The following is a 17,130-nucleotide window of genomic DNA, read 5'->3' on the forward strand; positions in this document are numbered from 1 at the left end:
CAGGTGACATGCACATCCCCACCCTTTGGGGGTCGTGCCTGCTCTCCCACCCACAGGTTGTGCCTCATGGGTCATGCCTTTTCTCCATGCCCCAGCAGATCCCCAATCCCCTCAAGCCTCCCACTAGCCCCCTATCCTGACTTACCTGACATCAGGGAGCCATTTTGAACTGATTTAGTCTCCCCCTAATACTTCCAGATGTCTGTACTTAGCCCTGTTGTATTACAGATTTGAACTGATTTCTGATCACTTATACTGGTTTATGTGTAGTTTGCACCTCTGCTGCAAGGCTTTCTGCTCCAGCCAAACTGAGAGATGTGCTCTAGCAACCCCCAGCTTCTAGCCTGAGCGACTGCAGACATGCAGCTGCATTTCTGGAATCAAAAGTGAATGTCTGTTCACTTGCTTATTGGTTCAATATACATAGCTTAGACTAACCTGTAAAGATTGAACCTCTGGCTTTTCGGCTGTCTGTACTTAGTTATTACGTTGAAAAATTACCATTTTAAGAACCATCTCAAAAAGCTTAAAGGGCTGCTCCATTAAATTTTGGAAACCCTGGGATCCATGTCAATGAAGGTGACAGGGGAGAAGAAACATGTGTCCTTTAAGATTTATGTCAGCAAAGAAATATCCAAATACTGATAAGTCTATAAGCAGGATGGAGGATCCAATAAATATATTCTGGCTGGAAACCCAGTGGGTGCATCTTACTTCCTACACAACACATGGCAGACAAGTCTAAGCCCTTGGGCAAAAACCTCTCTTATCAAGAAGCTTTTCCCAAATGGTTCTTCGCTCTACAGTTCTCAAAGCAACTTAACAGGTTTCCAATGCAGACTTTTTCTTTAAACTCTTTCCTCTGGGAAAGGTCAGAGGTCTTCCTGCTTCCTTACCAGAGATTAAAACTAGTCTTGGTATCTCCCCGACTTTTCGGATACTGAAGAAAGCAAGCTTTTATACACCAAGCATACTCCATTTGTGGCCCACAGTTTCTCTGGTTGCTAGGCTACAAGATTCAGAATCCCTCATTTTTGTGTCAATCATGTGGATTGAACACAAAATCATCTCAAAGACCCTCACCTTGTTGAGTGTTTTTCATTGTAAAGCCTAAATCTTTTGATGCATTTCTTGAGAGCACCTTAAGTCTGTATTTAACCCCTACTTACTGTAATCCCATCCACCAGAGACAACAATTTTAGACCTGGGTATTCTACCTCTTCATTCTACGTCTAAGAGATCTGGGAGAATCAAAAATGACAGGAAGGCTCTTTACTGTGTTCTGTAGCCCCAGGAATCAGATGCAATATCCTGCCTGGCCTCATCTTTCTGATGGACCTTACTAAAAGGTGGGAAAGTATGTTGGAAATTATTGTCTCAACTTGACTTAGAAGAAAGTTGAGACAAAGCACCTGCAAATAAAATTAGATCCCCACCCTATTTTGAACATAAGACTTTTTAGATTTTTAAGTCGATAAGCTAAATAAAGTCCATCCTGTCTTTTTCTGTTGAAAAACTCTGTAATAAATAACCCACACTCCTGCTTTCTGTGGAATTAACCCATGGAGTCTAATTTCACTCCTTTTCCTCCATATAGCCACCACCTTTCCCACACTGCAATATCTGATGTGTGCAATATCTCTGAGTGCTTATATGGCCTGCATCAGCACAGGATCTGAGCACTTCCAGAAGATAATGCTTTCAGGGAATGGATCTGTACATTATTATCTCTCTTTCATTTCCAAATTCTAGAAATACATCATTACAAAACATGTTATATTGTTTTTCCTGAGGCTTATATAAACAGAAACCCCAATGGTTGAAAAATAAAAGAAAGATTTAATAATAAAATTGCCCTTGGACTTGGATTTTTTTTCTTTTAACCATATTTCAGCACAGAGTAAATCACTTTTTTCCCCTTACCCTAGGAAGAAGGGAAAAAATGGAAGAAGAGTATAATTAATACAACACTAATTCATTTGTAGTGCTACAGTGCCTCAGCAAAAAATAAGAGCAGTAGAGGGGCACTCCACGGCATCCTGGCTCGAGTGCTACAATGTTACTGTGAGGGGATTAAGCAGTATCCTCTCTAACCAGGTGACAATTGGGGGCCATTCCTTTGCTTTCCTGACACCACATGATGCTGTCAATATGCCTTGATCACTGACAGCCTGCTATCTCCTGTACCAGGGAAAGGGGCAGGTTGTCAGTGATCAGCTGTCATAAATAACCTACTTGCTGCCCACGGGAGTTGGGGGAGAGGGGATGAAGGGTGTTGTGGGTAACAAGGGGCTGCGTTTAACACTTGCTGCTCCGTACAGAAGAAAGCAGGTTGTTTTTCACAACCACTGCTACAGGACCGGGTCCTGGTCCTTAAGCAGCAGCTGTCAAAGACAGCTCCCTCCTTCCACCTACAAGGAGAGTGGAAGTGAAGAGGCATTATTTCCTTGCTCCTGAGGATAGAAGGGAAGGGTCTGTCTTTGACAGCTGCTGTTGCTCCTGGCAGCAGCAACTGCCCTCTCTGCTAACGCCATTACTATGACAGTAACAGCTGTCCAAGCTATCCCGATGGCAAAGGCACCCCTTGGGACAGGCAGTGGTACTAGTCTCTGCTGCCACAGTGGTAGCAACAGAGTCCCCCAAAGGAGCAGCAGCTCTGTGACAGCCACTACAGCAAGCAGCCACTCTCCCTCCCTTCCCTTTTGGGGACTAGGGGATGCTGGGGGACCAAGAAACCCCAGAAGTGCTAGATATAACTGTCTACATGCTACATGTAGTGCTACAAAATGCTACATGCTATATGTGGTGCTACAGAGAACTTGTTTGAAAAAGATCCACCATCTTTGTAACATTGCAGACATACTGAACACATGTATACTAGGTATTTGTAGTGCTATAAGGGTACATATAGTGCTACAAAAGTAATTTGTGTCCAAGACCTTATTTACAGAGTGGTAATGATACTACTATAAAAACTATAGGAAAACACTTGAACAGGTTCATAAATTGTTCCTGAATGAAATATATTAATTTATTTGCCCTTAATAGCTTGATCATATATTTTTGCAGCTAACAATTAAAAAAACAAACAAACAGGAAACTGTTGCTATATCACATTCAAGAATTCTTAAAAATAATGCCAGCAAAAACAGTTTTCACAATTGATTTTTTTCCTCGCAAATACTGTAAAAGTATATTGAGAGATAAAACCACACTACACGATATATAGATAAGCAATCTTTCCTGGTTCCTTGTAGCGTATCAGAAATAGCTACCAATTGTTAAAATGCAGTTCAGATATGAAACACTTAAATGCCAAAATGGAGAAGTGTCAGGATGAGATCAATAGAGCAGAAGGTGGAGGAAGATAACAATGTATGGAGGGCAAGATTTTCAAGACATTATATGGCCCTTGTTCATTTTAAAAGGCATCGGAATTGTGTGCATCAGTGTTTAAGCAAGCTGTCTCACATGAAAATGTGCTCCAAGAAATGCAAGTTTTGCACATTCCAAACTAAGGGTTGGATTATACTTATTATGACATTAATAACCTGCTGTATTCTGAATGATTTGAAAACAAATGCATTATTTGCTTCAAACAAGAAGGGCATTACTACACCACATCTCTGGCACTGTCAGGAGTACCTGCTCCCAAACACACCCAACTAACCTATTCCCACTTGCACATGCCAAACTCTGAAGCTGGTATATTCAGACTAAAAAGAGATGTTGCCAAATGAAGCAGATCAGCTGTGACCTGTGTAGAAGGTCGCTTGGTGTCCCACCCATTGATCTTGTGGGACAAGGGGTAACATGTTCCCTGTTTCCAGAGATGTGCCCTAGAGATACTGAGGGCATGTCTCTGGAAGCAGGGAAAACCAGGACTTTCCAGTGTGGTATGGGGCCCCAGGGCTGGGGCTACTAATCAGGTGATTAGTAGTCTCAGCTCTGGACCACACTAGAATGGATTCAACACTCAAGTCTGGTCCTGGGGGAAGGGTTGTCAAGCACTTGCACATCAGCTGACTGCCAACCCTATCCTTAAGCATCAGAGACAAAGGCTTTGAGAGTGGCTGCAGGAGACCCCTCCAGAGCAACTTCACTACTGCGTATCTGGATTTGGTACAGATGAGTCAGGCATGTCTCCCAGAAAGCACCGGAAACATACTTTAACAAATGACCTTGTAGACATGGAATCTTTAAAGCTGGTATATGAATGTTTGAAACTACTGTATTTAATTTAATTTCCCTCAGTGAGTAATGCTTCTGCATGCTAATCTGAATGACCTGGTCAAATGAAAATACATCTAGGCACAAGCAAACAGGAAATAAAAAATGAATATTAAAGTAATCCAATTCTTAATTTGTGTTTCTTAGCTAACAAGATTTAAAAAACAAACAAACAACTGCTTTGCTAATTACAGTTTTACCTTACAAAGTAACTGATGAAACTTTGAAGGAGGAAAATATTTTCTACCTAGGGTCAGCTCTTCAGCTGCGGCTGTGCAGTGCAGAGCTCAATTTGAGGACGAAGAAGAATTCCATAGCAACAGTGGAATTAAAGTTATTTGTGCTCCCTTGAGCTTGCACTAGAGCTTTGTGCCTGTCCCATTTTCCTATATAAAGAGGATATCCTAAGGGCTGCTTTTAATGATACCAACTGCCAACGGCTTCAGCAGAAGATAGAGAAACCAGGGATAGTTGGGGTCCAGTTGAGCCCATGCTCAAGTTCCCTTCGCTGTCCAAAGGGAAAGCAAAATATGTGTGATCAGAGAACTCTGTCACTGCTGATTCTCTATGCTAAGATAAAATTTTCATAGCTGTTTGCATTAACTTAAGGACTATTTTGTGTTGGTGAGGAAGTACAAAAAGGTCCCAATGCATTTCAGGATTGGTGTTGTGGTTTTCGGGTTATTCGGAGATTTCTAAATCAATCCCAAAAGATTCTGATACTTGAGCACGTGAAGCTAAATATAAAGAAGTGCTTATTAAAATTACAATAATAATACAGAAATAAATCAAGTTCAGCTCCCAATGGAATGAAATGTAGAATATAATGGAATAGTGAGCACCAAAGTCACGTCAATACCACTCACTATCAGACATCCCCATGCTGGAACGTGCCACACCGCTCTGCATATGCTATTTCCTGAACCAGAAGCTGTGCAGCTGTTTTCTGTTCTCAGCAGAACTAATTAACCCAGGTGCAACACCAAGAAAATCCAGCTAAAATGCTCTTGGTGTAAGAAGTAACACGTACAAGAAAAGCCCAGTGTATTTCAGCTACCTGGCCCAGTAACTAAGAGATATATCCATGCTCCAAAATGCACAAATCCAATTGTAGACATAGGAAAACAGTGACCATGAACAAAGAATACACTGAAAAATGGGAAATAAATGACACCTTGCTAATCAGAATACCAGAAGGTAAAAAAGGATTAGTGAGCTGTATTATTTTTCACCTGGCTCTGTATGAAATGAGGGTCAAAATTAATACAAGGTAGGCATACATCCAAAGTGTACAGAACTCACTAACAGTGTTTATCATACTACAAGGCTGTAGATTCCACCTAAGCATTTCAGAGGCAACATTTTAGTAAGAATTGCAGTTTTGTCCTCAATTGGTGGTGGACTGTTGATATATTTTAAATTATATCTTTTTAGAAAAATTACATCATATTTATATGTTGCAGGATGTGTGACTATATTTGTTTCCTAAGGATTTCTAAAGCATTAAATCTAAATGGACAAGTCTCTAGATCATATACAGTATTAAACAGCAATGGACAGAGACCATGTAATTAAATATGTATTGCTTGAGTAAAAAAATAAAAGTATACCTGACTCACTTGAGACTTATTGAGTCAAGTATAGTAAACATCAGTTAACTACCAGACTAAGGTCAAACCTGGGTGTCTGGAAGTCAAGCTCCTGTAGCTCCTGTGGAAGTCAAGCTTCCTCTGGAAGTCAAGCTCCTGTAGCTACCCAAATTCTTTTAATGATCTAAGTTTATAAAAGGAAAGGTGAAAATAGTAGAAAATGTTTCAATTGTCAGTATTTCAATACTTGGAAGTTAAGATCGGTTTGGACTGGGGCTCAGGAGATGTGGGTTGTATTCCTTACTCTGTCATAGCTGTTACTGTGCTGTCCCAGTGGCACACCGGGTTATTTTTGACAGCTATGTCACCATAGCGACACGCTATAGCGAGGTAGCTCATCGCTATGGCATCACACCATCGGCATCAGTTTGTGCGTGCTGACATTACTTCACCGTAATGACAAGCTATATCACCGTAGTGTGTCACTATGGTGACATAGCGCCATGTGTAGACCCACCCTATATTCCAAAATTGGATTTATTTATTTCATTACCACTAAATACACTTTGTATCTATCTTGTCCTACCACCATATAAAAGCACATTCCAATGGAGTTGAGGATGTGAATTAATGGAGAAGTTGCTGATTTCTTTACAAAATTCATTGAATTCTAGGCAGTATGACTACAGCTTGCATGCCTCAGCCCCAGAACTGGCCTCCAGGCTGTCTAATTTATTGGCCTCCACTTCTGTCTTGCTTTTGCTCTGTTCCTGGCTACACAATGGACTCCAGCTCTGATTCTAATGAATCCTTCCTGCCTAGCCCTATGGACAAGAGCAGAGAGTATGCCCCACTATCCAGATATAAATGTACAATCTGAAATAACTGGAGGTAAAAGGAAACTACACACAGGCCTTCCATTAGAGCAGGGAAACAGAAAATAAGAATATGGGAGAACTCAGTGAATAATCTAACCCAGTCCATTTCAATGGAAGCAATGGCTTGGAAAACTGAGGAAAAAATAAGTTATGGGATTCCATGAAACTATGTACTGAGAAATAAGAAGTAAGGATTTTTAAAAAATGTACTGTTGGGGGCTAGAAACTCTTGTCACTATTTTTCTAGGACACAAAGAATCCTCAGTGGAAAATATAAGGACAAGCCCAAATAATAGAACATTTGATGACTGCCTTCCTTAGAGAGATGGGATTACTGAGCCGACCAGGACAGCTGTATACATTACCATAAACTGACTTTATTCTTGAGTTAATACATTTTTTTTACTCTGAGCTTTTGCAGTAGAAAACTTTTTGCTATAACTTTTTTCAGTAATTTCTTCAAGTATATATTTGAGCTTACTTCATTAAGTAAAACACTGCAATCCTTGACTAAGAGCTACAAGAGCTTACAAAACAGAGCCTCAAGCAAATGAAAGAACTGAAAGATGTTTCTACAGAACTATATCAGATAGCAAGACAAGCTTAGCAAATACATTATCAGCATCACTGCTCTTTATCTAGCAACCTGTAATTAAAAATTAAATTTGTGTAGGTGCCATTTTCTAGGTGCCATTGTTCGTGAATCATGCACAGGATTATCCATTTGTTCCACTCTGACCAAGTGTGGATTGTGCTATTTGCCAACCATTTACAAGACTGCGTACATAATTAAATGTTAGGAGAGTCTATAAAATATGCAAGAGCCTTTATATTCTAGTCTGTTTCATTCCATTTTCAGTGAGGAATGATGCTAGTTTTTAAGATATTATAATTGTTACTGTATTTGTATGCTCCCAGAAAATGAATAAATAAAGTATAAAATAAATTCAAGAGCCTATACGAATTTTTAATCTATCTGATATAAAACAATGAACCCTTTAGTTTAAATTTAAATTAGGAACAATTATGCTTTATTAGTCCAAGAGATGTACAGGTAAAGGATAATATGATAGAGAAAAAAACGCCTAACATTTACTCACATGCAATAAGATGGCAAGCTGATGGTGACAAGCCACTGCATTTCTATTAGTTTCCATGAAGTATCTCTGAGTACGTCTCCTCTCACGCTCTAGCTTCTTCTCCAAGGTAAGATGGGAGGTGGATAAGCCATCTAAATACCTCATCATCACATCAGATATCACTGAACTGACCTCTACTATATCTGGACGAGTCTCTGCATCAGGGGTCAAGCACCTATGAAAAAATTCATAATCCAATGAACCATCCATGCACAGTAATGAATTTTTTATCACTTATTCCCAGATATCTGTTTCATGCCACTAACAAATTGGTTTGTATTTATGAATGCTTATGCTGGGCAGCAGAAAAGATAAAACTGAAACCAGTTGGACTGGTTCTTGTCTTTGCACATGCATGGGGCCTTAAAACAAAATTCCACTTTGTCTATTATGCACTTAAGTAGCACTAAGTAGCACTTAACCATAGACTTTTAGGGCTTGGCCAAATTCTATTCTGCCTTCCAGACATGTAAGTAGTATTAGGTGCCACTTTAACAGATTTAACCCTATGCAACTAAACTTAACCATCTGCATGTGCTTAAAAGTGATCCAATAGAGTTTGGTGGCCATGTAATTTCAAATCTATCTGTAAAAATGTATAAATTCTATGCAAGTCTCTGAAATGTTCATTTGAAAAAGATCACAATTAGCAATGAGGTGGGGAAAGAGGAAAGGATCACTCATCTTTGGTCTGAGAGCCTAAGATTAGGGCACTTGTCTAGGAAGCAAATTACAGTGAATTTTTAGGTAGCAGCTGAAGCACTATCTATGTCCCTATTCTTATGCTACAGTAAATTAAAATTAAATACAGTAACTTCAGATCTAAAAAGGCATTTAGGCACCACCATCCTATTCATGAGTTTCACTTACAGCTAAACTGTGTGGTTTCACTTACCCTTATATGGGTTCAGAGCAGAGACACACTTACCATACTTCAGTTGCTCCATAGCATGTCCCCACCTCTTTTTTAAATTGCTGTGATTCTTTTGTTTGATCATCACCTCAATGTAGAATAAGTGTTTCCAGAAGTCTAGGATAAATTCGGTGACCACAATGCCACAGACTTCCAAGTCTCACCTACTGCATGTCTATTATTAGCCATGAGAGCAGATCTCTATCTTTTTTAAATCTGAAGCCCTTTAAACATTCAGAGATGAAAACTGAAGGTTGCTAATGTCAGGAAGTTGTCACATTGCCATCCTTATTAATGAAATTGAATCCAACAAAGAACCTTTCTGGCAAGATACAGAAATAAAACTACATGAGTAATTACCTTTTAATGGTAACTGACACTTTTTCAGAGTAGACTCCTTCAGGCACTGGTTCATACATAGCCCCTACTATCTGCAAAACAAATAGTCTAGAGTGAATAGAGGAAAATTATTCCATTATATGTAAGAAAATGTGTGTGATTAATGTTTTTCCTTGTAAAAACATGACAGGTATTACATCACTAGCACAATTTCATAATGGAAGTTTGGGGCATATCTTCTAATGCAGAATGTCTGTTATCAGATGTATAAAATAACTGTAGGAGAAGGAACTGCAGCATCATGGTGACATTTGCACTTGCAAAAAAATGTTATCATCTCCAACAATGTGCTAGGGCAGAGGTATCAAATTGTCCCAGCCCCATGGGCCAGATGAAGGGCTGTAGGGCTAGTCCACAGGCCAGATCGGGCCCAGAGACCACACCCATGCTGGTAGATGCCCTGGACCAGCCCCACACACTGCAACAGCTCCAGCTCTACTTGCTGCACGGAGTGTGCAGAGATGGCTGGGGCATCGCTGCATAAGACTCCTGCACCAGGCCAACCCTGCATGCTGGATCTGGTGTGTGGGGCTGGTCTATGGGCTCAGTTTGGACCAGCCCTGGATCCAGCACGCAGGTCCCAGCTATAATGGGTGCTGCATGCAATGCATGCCCCAGACTCCCTTGTGCGCCACATGCAGCATGTGCCCTGGACTGGCCCTTCATGTTGCATGCAGCATGCATGCTGGGTCCAATACCATGCAGGGCAGACCAAACTGGCTCTGCATGCAACAAGCAGTGCACAGGACCAGAGCCAGGGCCAGGGCTGGTCTATGCTGCATGCATTGGTAAGATCTGTCCAAGACCCACAGACAACACTGCCGGTGGGATGACAGGGCTCTGTGGGCTGAATCTGACCCAAAGACTTTCTTGTTGACATCCCTCTTCTAAAGTAGATTGTGAGTAGCGCACAACCATAGAGCAAATCCAGACCTACTGAACTGTAACAATGTTCAGAATCTTAAAGTCCTAGCACTGGATGAGATTAAAAATGCACTGCTAATTTAAATGGAACAACATAATATTATTTTAAAAGTGCAACTGTTAGCAGCCCAGCAACCTACCTATTAAGTCTAAATGTTAACAAAGCAATCCTGCTAGAAAGATTCATTTCTACTTATTCACATTTCTATACAGTGAGGTAGCCTGTGTCTTACAATCTCTTACGTGAACTTTGGGGGGAGGGAGGGACTCATAAGATGCATGCCAAGATAAATGTGCAGACTGATCTAGCAAAACAGCATACTTTAGTTGCCAAAGAGAGCATGTTGGTGCTGTAAAAAGGAGGGTTCAGTGTTGCCATCTGATAAAGGATGCACCCTGCAGCCCAGACGTCAGCCTTCTCTCCATATGGTTCACTCTTTACAACTTCAGGGCTATATGACAATAAATACAAGTTAATACTCCCTGAAGGGTGAAAAGAAGATCAAGTAGAAAAAATACTAAAAGATCAGCACATAAACAAAGGACAGAAGCAGCACTCATTTACCATTTCTTACAAAACAAAGGATAATGCCATTTTAAGTTCAAGTGCAGTATTATTTTTTGCATCAAATTGCATACGACAGTATCAAGATATATCATAACTTTAGCTATTGATAATTGGCTACATTTCCACAAAACATTAAGAAACACACAGCATTACAGCTTGCGGATCAGTGCAAAACAAACCAAAATAAATAAATAAATATACATATTCATATATACACACACACACATATATTATATATATATATTTTTTAAAGAAATATAGTTGGACTAGCTAAATGGTTGCAGAAAGCAAATTCCAGGCCATGTATCAGAGTATACTGTATATGGGAACAGAATTTTAAATTACGAAGGACAAGCATTTATTCATTTCAGTAGTGCTGGCCTGCTTATCCAGTCAGAGAAGCCTCAAAATCATGAAATTTAATTTGACCAATTATATTTGAGCAACATAGGTCAAATTTTGAATATTCATATTAAAAAGCTCAAAAAGATATCTGTCAATAAGTAGCACAGTGAATACGTTTGGGAGGGAAATAATCTGCATGTTTGTAGTTACTGTCCAAATAGGAATAGGCAAGAAATAAATTATTTGTTGCTAATTATTCACTCTGCTCTACAATGTATTTTGATAGCACATTTAATTTCTTATAAATGGAAGCATTTATATCCCTCGCTGCCTGAGTACTGTATGAAATGCCATTTGCTATTTCAGTAGTATAGTTTTTCTAGTCCTAATATTGCTTGCTTAAATATTTGTTCACTTGTCCCTTCATAGCAAGTCTTGATTTAATGGATTAAAACAGGCTATTGCATTCATATTTTCCTTGTAAGATACAGTTGCATTTCAGTTTAAATAGAGTAAGAAGTGAAAGAAATATGTTTAATTACTTTAACATACATGTTTTGCTTTATTCCAGCATTTGCATTACAAATAATAGTGACAAAAATTATTAGTTCAATATTAAGAATATTACAGGATGTGACTTTGCTATTCTACAATAAAACAATATCCCTTGCTTTTACTTTTGCTTTATCTTATTTAGACTATAGTAATCTAGTTTTTCTGCTATTGTTGCATCCTCAATCAACAGGCTACAGCTGAAAAAAGTCTCTGCTAAAATCTTTATTTAGAATAGATCAGGGGTTGGCAACATTTTTGGACCAAAAACACCTGCAAGCTTGGTTTGTAAGATGTTGGTGTGCCAGGAGCAGATGGCAGGGGAGCTGTGAGGGGCCCAATCCTTGTTGTGGCAGTGCAGCCCTGGCCTCTTCCTTGCCGTCTGCCCCAAGGTGCTCGTGCCAAGCAAAATGCCTTTGCGTGCCACACTTTGGTACCCATACTCCAGGGGTTTCCTACCGCTGCAGTAGATGGTAAAAGAACCTACTTTAACTGAGCTAAAACTGGCTGCTAATCAGATTCCGTCGTCCCTCTTCTCCATTTAAAACAACCCTCTTGCTTTAATAGGGAAACTGTTTATGCCACCTAAGGTATTCTGACACTTAGCTTTGTGTAGATACATGTCAAGTAACATCCATGGTACTTTGTTTTATTTAGCACCTTGTTGAAACTACCTGTACAGAGATGTCATGGATACTTCTACAGTTCCACTTCAAAAATCAGCCTGAAAAGTCACTTGGTTTTCCCTTTGCTTTCAACTTGCAGTTTAGAACCTGCAACTAGCAACTGTGTGATGAAGCCACTGACATTTGAGGCAAAGTGCCTTGAGATGTTTTGGCACTAAATATGCAGTGCATGAGTTAAAGTTGTTGTTAGAGATCAAGATGAAGTAAATTGCTAGAAAAATGGCATGAATGAGAAAAAAACCCCAACAAGACACGTTTTGAGAAGAAATGGGCAGGGGTGCCTTAAATATATCACTTCAAAGATAATAACAGTTATCCAAAAAGAAATAGCAAATTGTACTTGAGGGCATGCAGCAGGGACGTAAGAGTGCTTATTAGGTTTCTGATGAAATTGATCAGAAAACGTACAAAATTGTGGGTAAGGATTAGACGGCCAGTTTCTTTCCGTTTTGGTGCTGACTAACCAGTTTTATACTGGTTTTTGAGGCTCTGACAAGGAGAGGCAGAGTATTCATGTTAAACAAGGATCTTTCTGTTAATCTGTTGAGCTATAATAGTCCACTTAACAATGGAACACAAAACCTTTCTTGTTTAAGCTTATGTTTCAAATCTGGCCCAGTACAGTCCTGCAGTGATTGAAATTGTTGCATCTGTGAAAATTTAGTAGTGTGAGCCCTTTCTCAGTGAGTGAGTCCAAATTACAACATTTCTACAAATGGTTCTTACAACCTTACTAGTAGTCTTGGCAAGAAGCAAACTACTAAAAGTGCATGGAAGGTAACCTGTCCTCTGCTTGGGATTCTGTGTCACATTACATCTCAAATTTGAATGCTGACAGTTATGAGCACTTCTCTATCATGCATTACAACTGTGTCTATTCATAGTGACACTTAGTGCTTGAAGACAAAAATCAGCTCTCACCACCACCTTTTAATCCCATTAGGAATGCAGGAACAAATACAGATAAATCAGTGAAATAGATTCTACTCTTTCTTGCAAATGTAATCAAACTTAGTAAATAAGTTCAAAGCAGTCATCCATACCTAACTCCATCAGCCCCAATGCATTGTAAGGAGTAAGATGAAGGGAGTTACAAGGATTTAAATAGTGTATGATTCGGCCTGAATAACATCTGTTACTGATGATACAGATAAAAAGGAAGAACCTTGCTTCACACACACAGAACATGGTGAGTCAGGGGGGTTGCCATTTAGGAGAGAAGAGTTTTACACCAGGAATTTAAAGATCACTGAGAGGACACTGAACCACACAACACTTACAGAATTTGTAATGGTTTTATTTTAAAAATAAGGTGGCCTCATTCAATTAGGTGGCAACTTGAAGTTAATGAATTAATTTTGCCTTTTAGTCCATGTATAGAGGTTTCTTGTTCAAAATGATAACTAATCTGGTCTTTCCCCGCCCCTCCCTCCCTCCCCCCACCCTTTTAACCATAAGACCAACTGGCAGTAGAGTACAACTTTGAATTCTTACAGAATAATTATGCTCACCAATATCTAGAAGTGGTTGAAAAAAAAATCACTGATATTCACACCATCAGAATACAATGTATTTTAAATAAACATTTCCTTATGCTTGGAGAACACTGGAATTATTAAAGTAACATTATTCATTTACATAAGGTAATTATAAAGCTGTTTGTAAAGATTGTGGCATGTACCTCAAATGTTACATTTACTTAATATTTGCCTTCATGGCTTTTTCACTGAGTTATGAACCTGAGAAAATGAAGCAGTAAAATTCAACAAACTCAAGTCATACTTGACCATCTGTTAGCTTGCAATGTGGGTGGTGTTCAGCATTTGCTGACTGGTAAAACAATTTTGTAGTTGAATTGTATCATCTGGGTAGACAATGTTAAGGGTTGCCAAGCAGAGAAGGTATCTAGTTTTGTTCCTGTATAGTACTGCCCACAAACAGATTCTCACCCAGGTGGTGGGAGTAAATACAGTCTGTCTACAATTGTGAACAAACCTTCACTGTCTAGTCAACTTCAGAAAAATTGGGTAATAATAGCAGGCCTTGGGGCATATTCAGTAAGAATTCTACAATGTAAGTCCTAGCAACCAGTGAAGAAAAATGATCTAAGAAGGTGATAATGGTGGGATTTAATTTTGTTTTAATTTTAAAGGTAGGAGTTTTGTATCTTTTTTAGTTCTTGGATTTAGATTAAGTGATCAGGGCTGGCTGAAATGAGTTAGTTGTACTGATTAAATTTCTAGCAGACAGATGTCTACATCATAAAAAACATTCGAAGTAAAAATGAAATATAAAGGGACAGACACTCTGAAAACTGATAAGTAATTTCATTTTCATTGCTCCAAGGACTGAACGTTCAAGTAGGAAGCAGCAGTGCAGTTGTTGTGGATAGTTCTGTGGTTATTAAATCAGACACATGGTATTTCTACATTTATTTTTTGTAAAAAGCCACTGTAAATAATCACTGCATTTTCCTGTAAGATGACAAATCACAGTTTAATACCAAACCATGTATTATGGCTGAAAAACCTATTTCTCCAGCACTGTGTTAACTATAAGTAGTATCTTTCACTAAGCACATTTCAGCAGCAAAACCTAGACAAAATTCTTGTTAGAGAAAAAGATTTGGGAACATTTTTCCACTGTGACTGTTCCAGTTCACAATATCTTTGAACAGGCTGTACTCTACAGTTTCTCAGAAAGCTTTGACTCTTATCCATCATATGTAAGTATCACATTTTTATTTAATAATAAATATTCTTTTATGCCAACATGCTTAAAATGATGTTGATTTTAATCAATGAATCTTTTCTTTTGAACTAGTTTTGTAAAATTAAAGAGCTATTTCTTTAATGTAGAAGATGATACATTCCATCTTACTCATCATATTTTTATTAGGGTGTTCAGATTTATGACAACTAGAATAGCTCAACTGAATTTATAGTTAATCAGTGGCAAAGCAAAGTTGATCTCATTTGAAAGCCTACTCATGACAATATTTATGACATTTATAAAACTGCACTGATTTACTGATTCATCTCCACATGGCCTTTGAGAACTTTTGCACCTGAGTTTCATTTGTGATTTTGTTCAGTTAATGATGTTTTATTACAGCATTTATTTAAGATTAATTTCAACTGGGATTTGGAGACAGACTGTCCAAAATAAAATTCTGATTAGCTGGATGATACTATAATACTTGTGCCAAATCCCTTTGATGAAATATGGGTATCATCCCAAGATTAGCTCACGTACATATTAGGTATCAGCAAATGGATTCTGCAGGAGGAGGAAAAGGTCATAAATTCTACTATTTCTTGAATGCTACAGGGGAATGTTCAGTGTTAAAACTTAAAGCCTAGAAGTGACATCAGCCCAATCAGACACCCTCATATAGGTTTGCATTGCAAAAGAGTCCTGCTAGTCAGTCAGTATTGTAGGCAACCTTCAACCAATGCTATATGTACTCCTTCCTCTAGGAGTTTCATTGGCCAGTCTAAGTGTTTCTATCTCCATTGGAAGGACTTGCTGATGCATGATGCCGCAGCATGAACAGGAATACCTTTAAATGGGGACAGTACTCCACTGACTCTCAGTTACTGACCAATGAATCTCTTAAATTTGCAAAGCTAGACTCCTTTCCCTTCAGATATGTTTTGTTTATTTGTGAACTAGACAGGCATTTTTTTCAAACTACAGAATAAAAGAGAAAAGTGGTTGCTTCCTGGTGTACGTGTTCAGAGTTAACAATTCTGAGATCTCTCATGTTTATTCCACAAGAGTGGACAATTTTAAGTGAATGCAGTTTGACACAGTGAGCTTGCTGTAGAAAATAAATTATGCAAAGAATACTTGAAATGGATGGTGAAGACTGCTTGAGGGAGTCTGGAAATCAATGACAGATTCAAGCTTCACAGGCTGTGTGTGTCAGAGTGCTGTACCTCACACTTAAGGGTGTTCTATTCTTTCTAATAAACAGTTAAGAATAATCTTGTGTCCTATAAAGACTGGATAGTATTGTAGGTTGACTCAGAATTAAATCTCAACATAGCAAAATATGAACTCTTTGGGAAAAACATTTGAGTTTGTAGCTGGCACAAGACCTGATGGGGGAAGGATACAAAGATAACTTTACACCATCTTTGAACTTCTTGCCTAGGGATGCCCAGTCGTCCAACAGTTCATACTATAGACCGTAGGGCTGTGCAAAGCTTCGGTCTCTGATTTGATTCAGTGAAGATGCAGCCTGATTTGGTGGCTGAATCTCCGAATCCGTATACAATCAGAAGACTCTTTAATTTCTCTGAATCAAATCGGAAGAGAATTGTGGCCTTGGGTCCACCACGATCCACTGGCTGGGAAATTGGCTCTGTGGTTGGACCCAGAGGGTGGTAATTGATGGAAGTCAGTTCTCATGGTGCCCTGTGACCAGTGGAGTCCCCAAGGCTCTGTCCTTGGACCCATATTGTACAACATCTTCATTAATGATGTGGACATTGGAGTCAGAAGCGGACTGGCCAAGTTTGCCGATGACACCAAACTTAGGGGCAAAGCATCCACACCAGAAGACAGACTGACTTGGACAGGCTCAGGAAATGGGCAGACGAGACCCTGATGGTGTTTAATACTGAAAAATGCAAGGTTCTCCACCTTGGGAGGAAAAACCTGCAGCATCCTTATAGGCTTGGCAGTGCTACACTGGCTAGCACTATGGAAGAAAGGGACTTGGGGGTCATCATTGACCACAAGATGAACATGAGCCTTCAATGCGATACTGCAGCTAGTACAGCAACTAAAACTCTGGCTTGCATCCATAGATGTTTCTCAAGCAAATCCCAGGACGTCATTTTCCCCTTGTACTCGGCCTTGGTGAGGCTGCAGCTGGAGCATCATAGCCCACCCTCTGG

The 17,130-nt window shown here is 39.2% G+C and overlaps 1 protein-coding gene across 1 annotated transcript in view; it reads right to left on the bottom strand.

Moving 5' to 3' along the window:
- The window catches only part of NEK10 (NIMA related kinase 10), a 244,119-nt gene that overhangs the window by 81,234 nt on the left and 145,755 nt on the right, over positions 1–17,130 (bottom strand). Inside the window, exons 24-26 of the mRNA XM_019508779.1 lie at positions 10,395–10,524; positions 9,110–9,180; positions 7,798–8,011 (exon numbers count right to left, since the gene is read on the bottom strand). Of these exons, the coding sequence (XP_019364324.1) occupies positions 7,798–8,011; positions 9,110–9,180; positions 10,395–10,524 (415 nt within the window). The remainder of the gene's footprint in view (positions 1–7,797; positions 8,012–9,109; positions 9,181–10,394; positions 10,525–17,130) is intronic.

The sequence above is a fragment of the Gavialis gangeticus genome, unplaced genomic scaffold (genome assembly GCF_001723915.1).
Source record: "Gavialis gangeticus isolate Ggan-Ray unplaced genomic scaffold, GavGan_comp1, whole genome shotgun sequence".
Lineage (NCBI taxonomy): Eukaryota > Metazoa > Chordata > Crocodylia > Gavialidae > Gavialis > Gavialis gangeticus.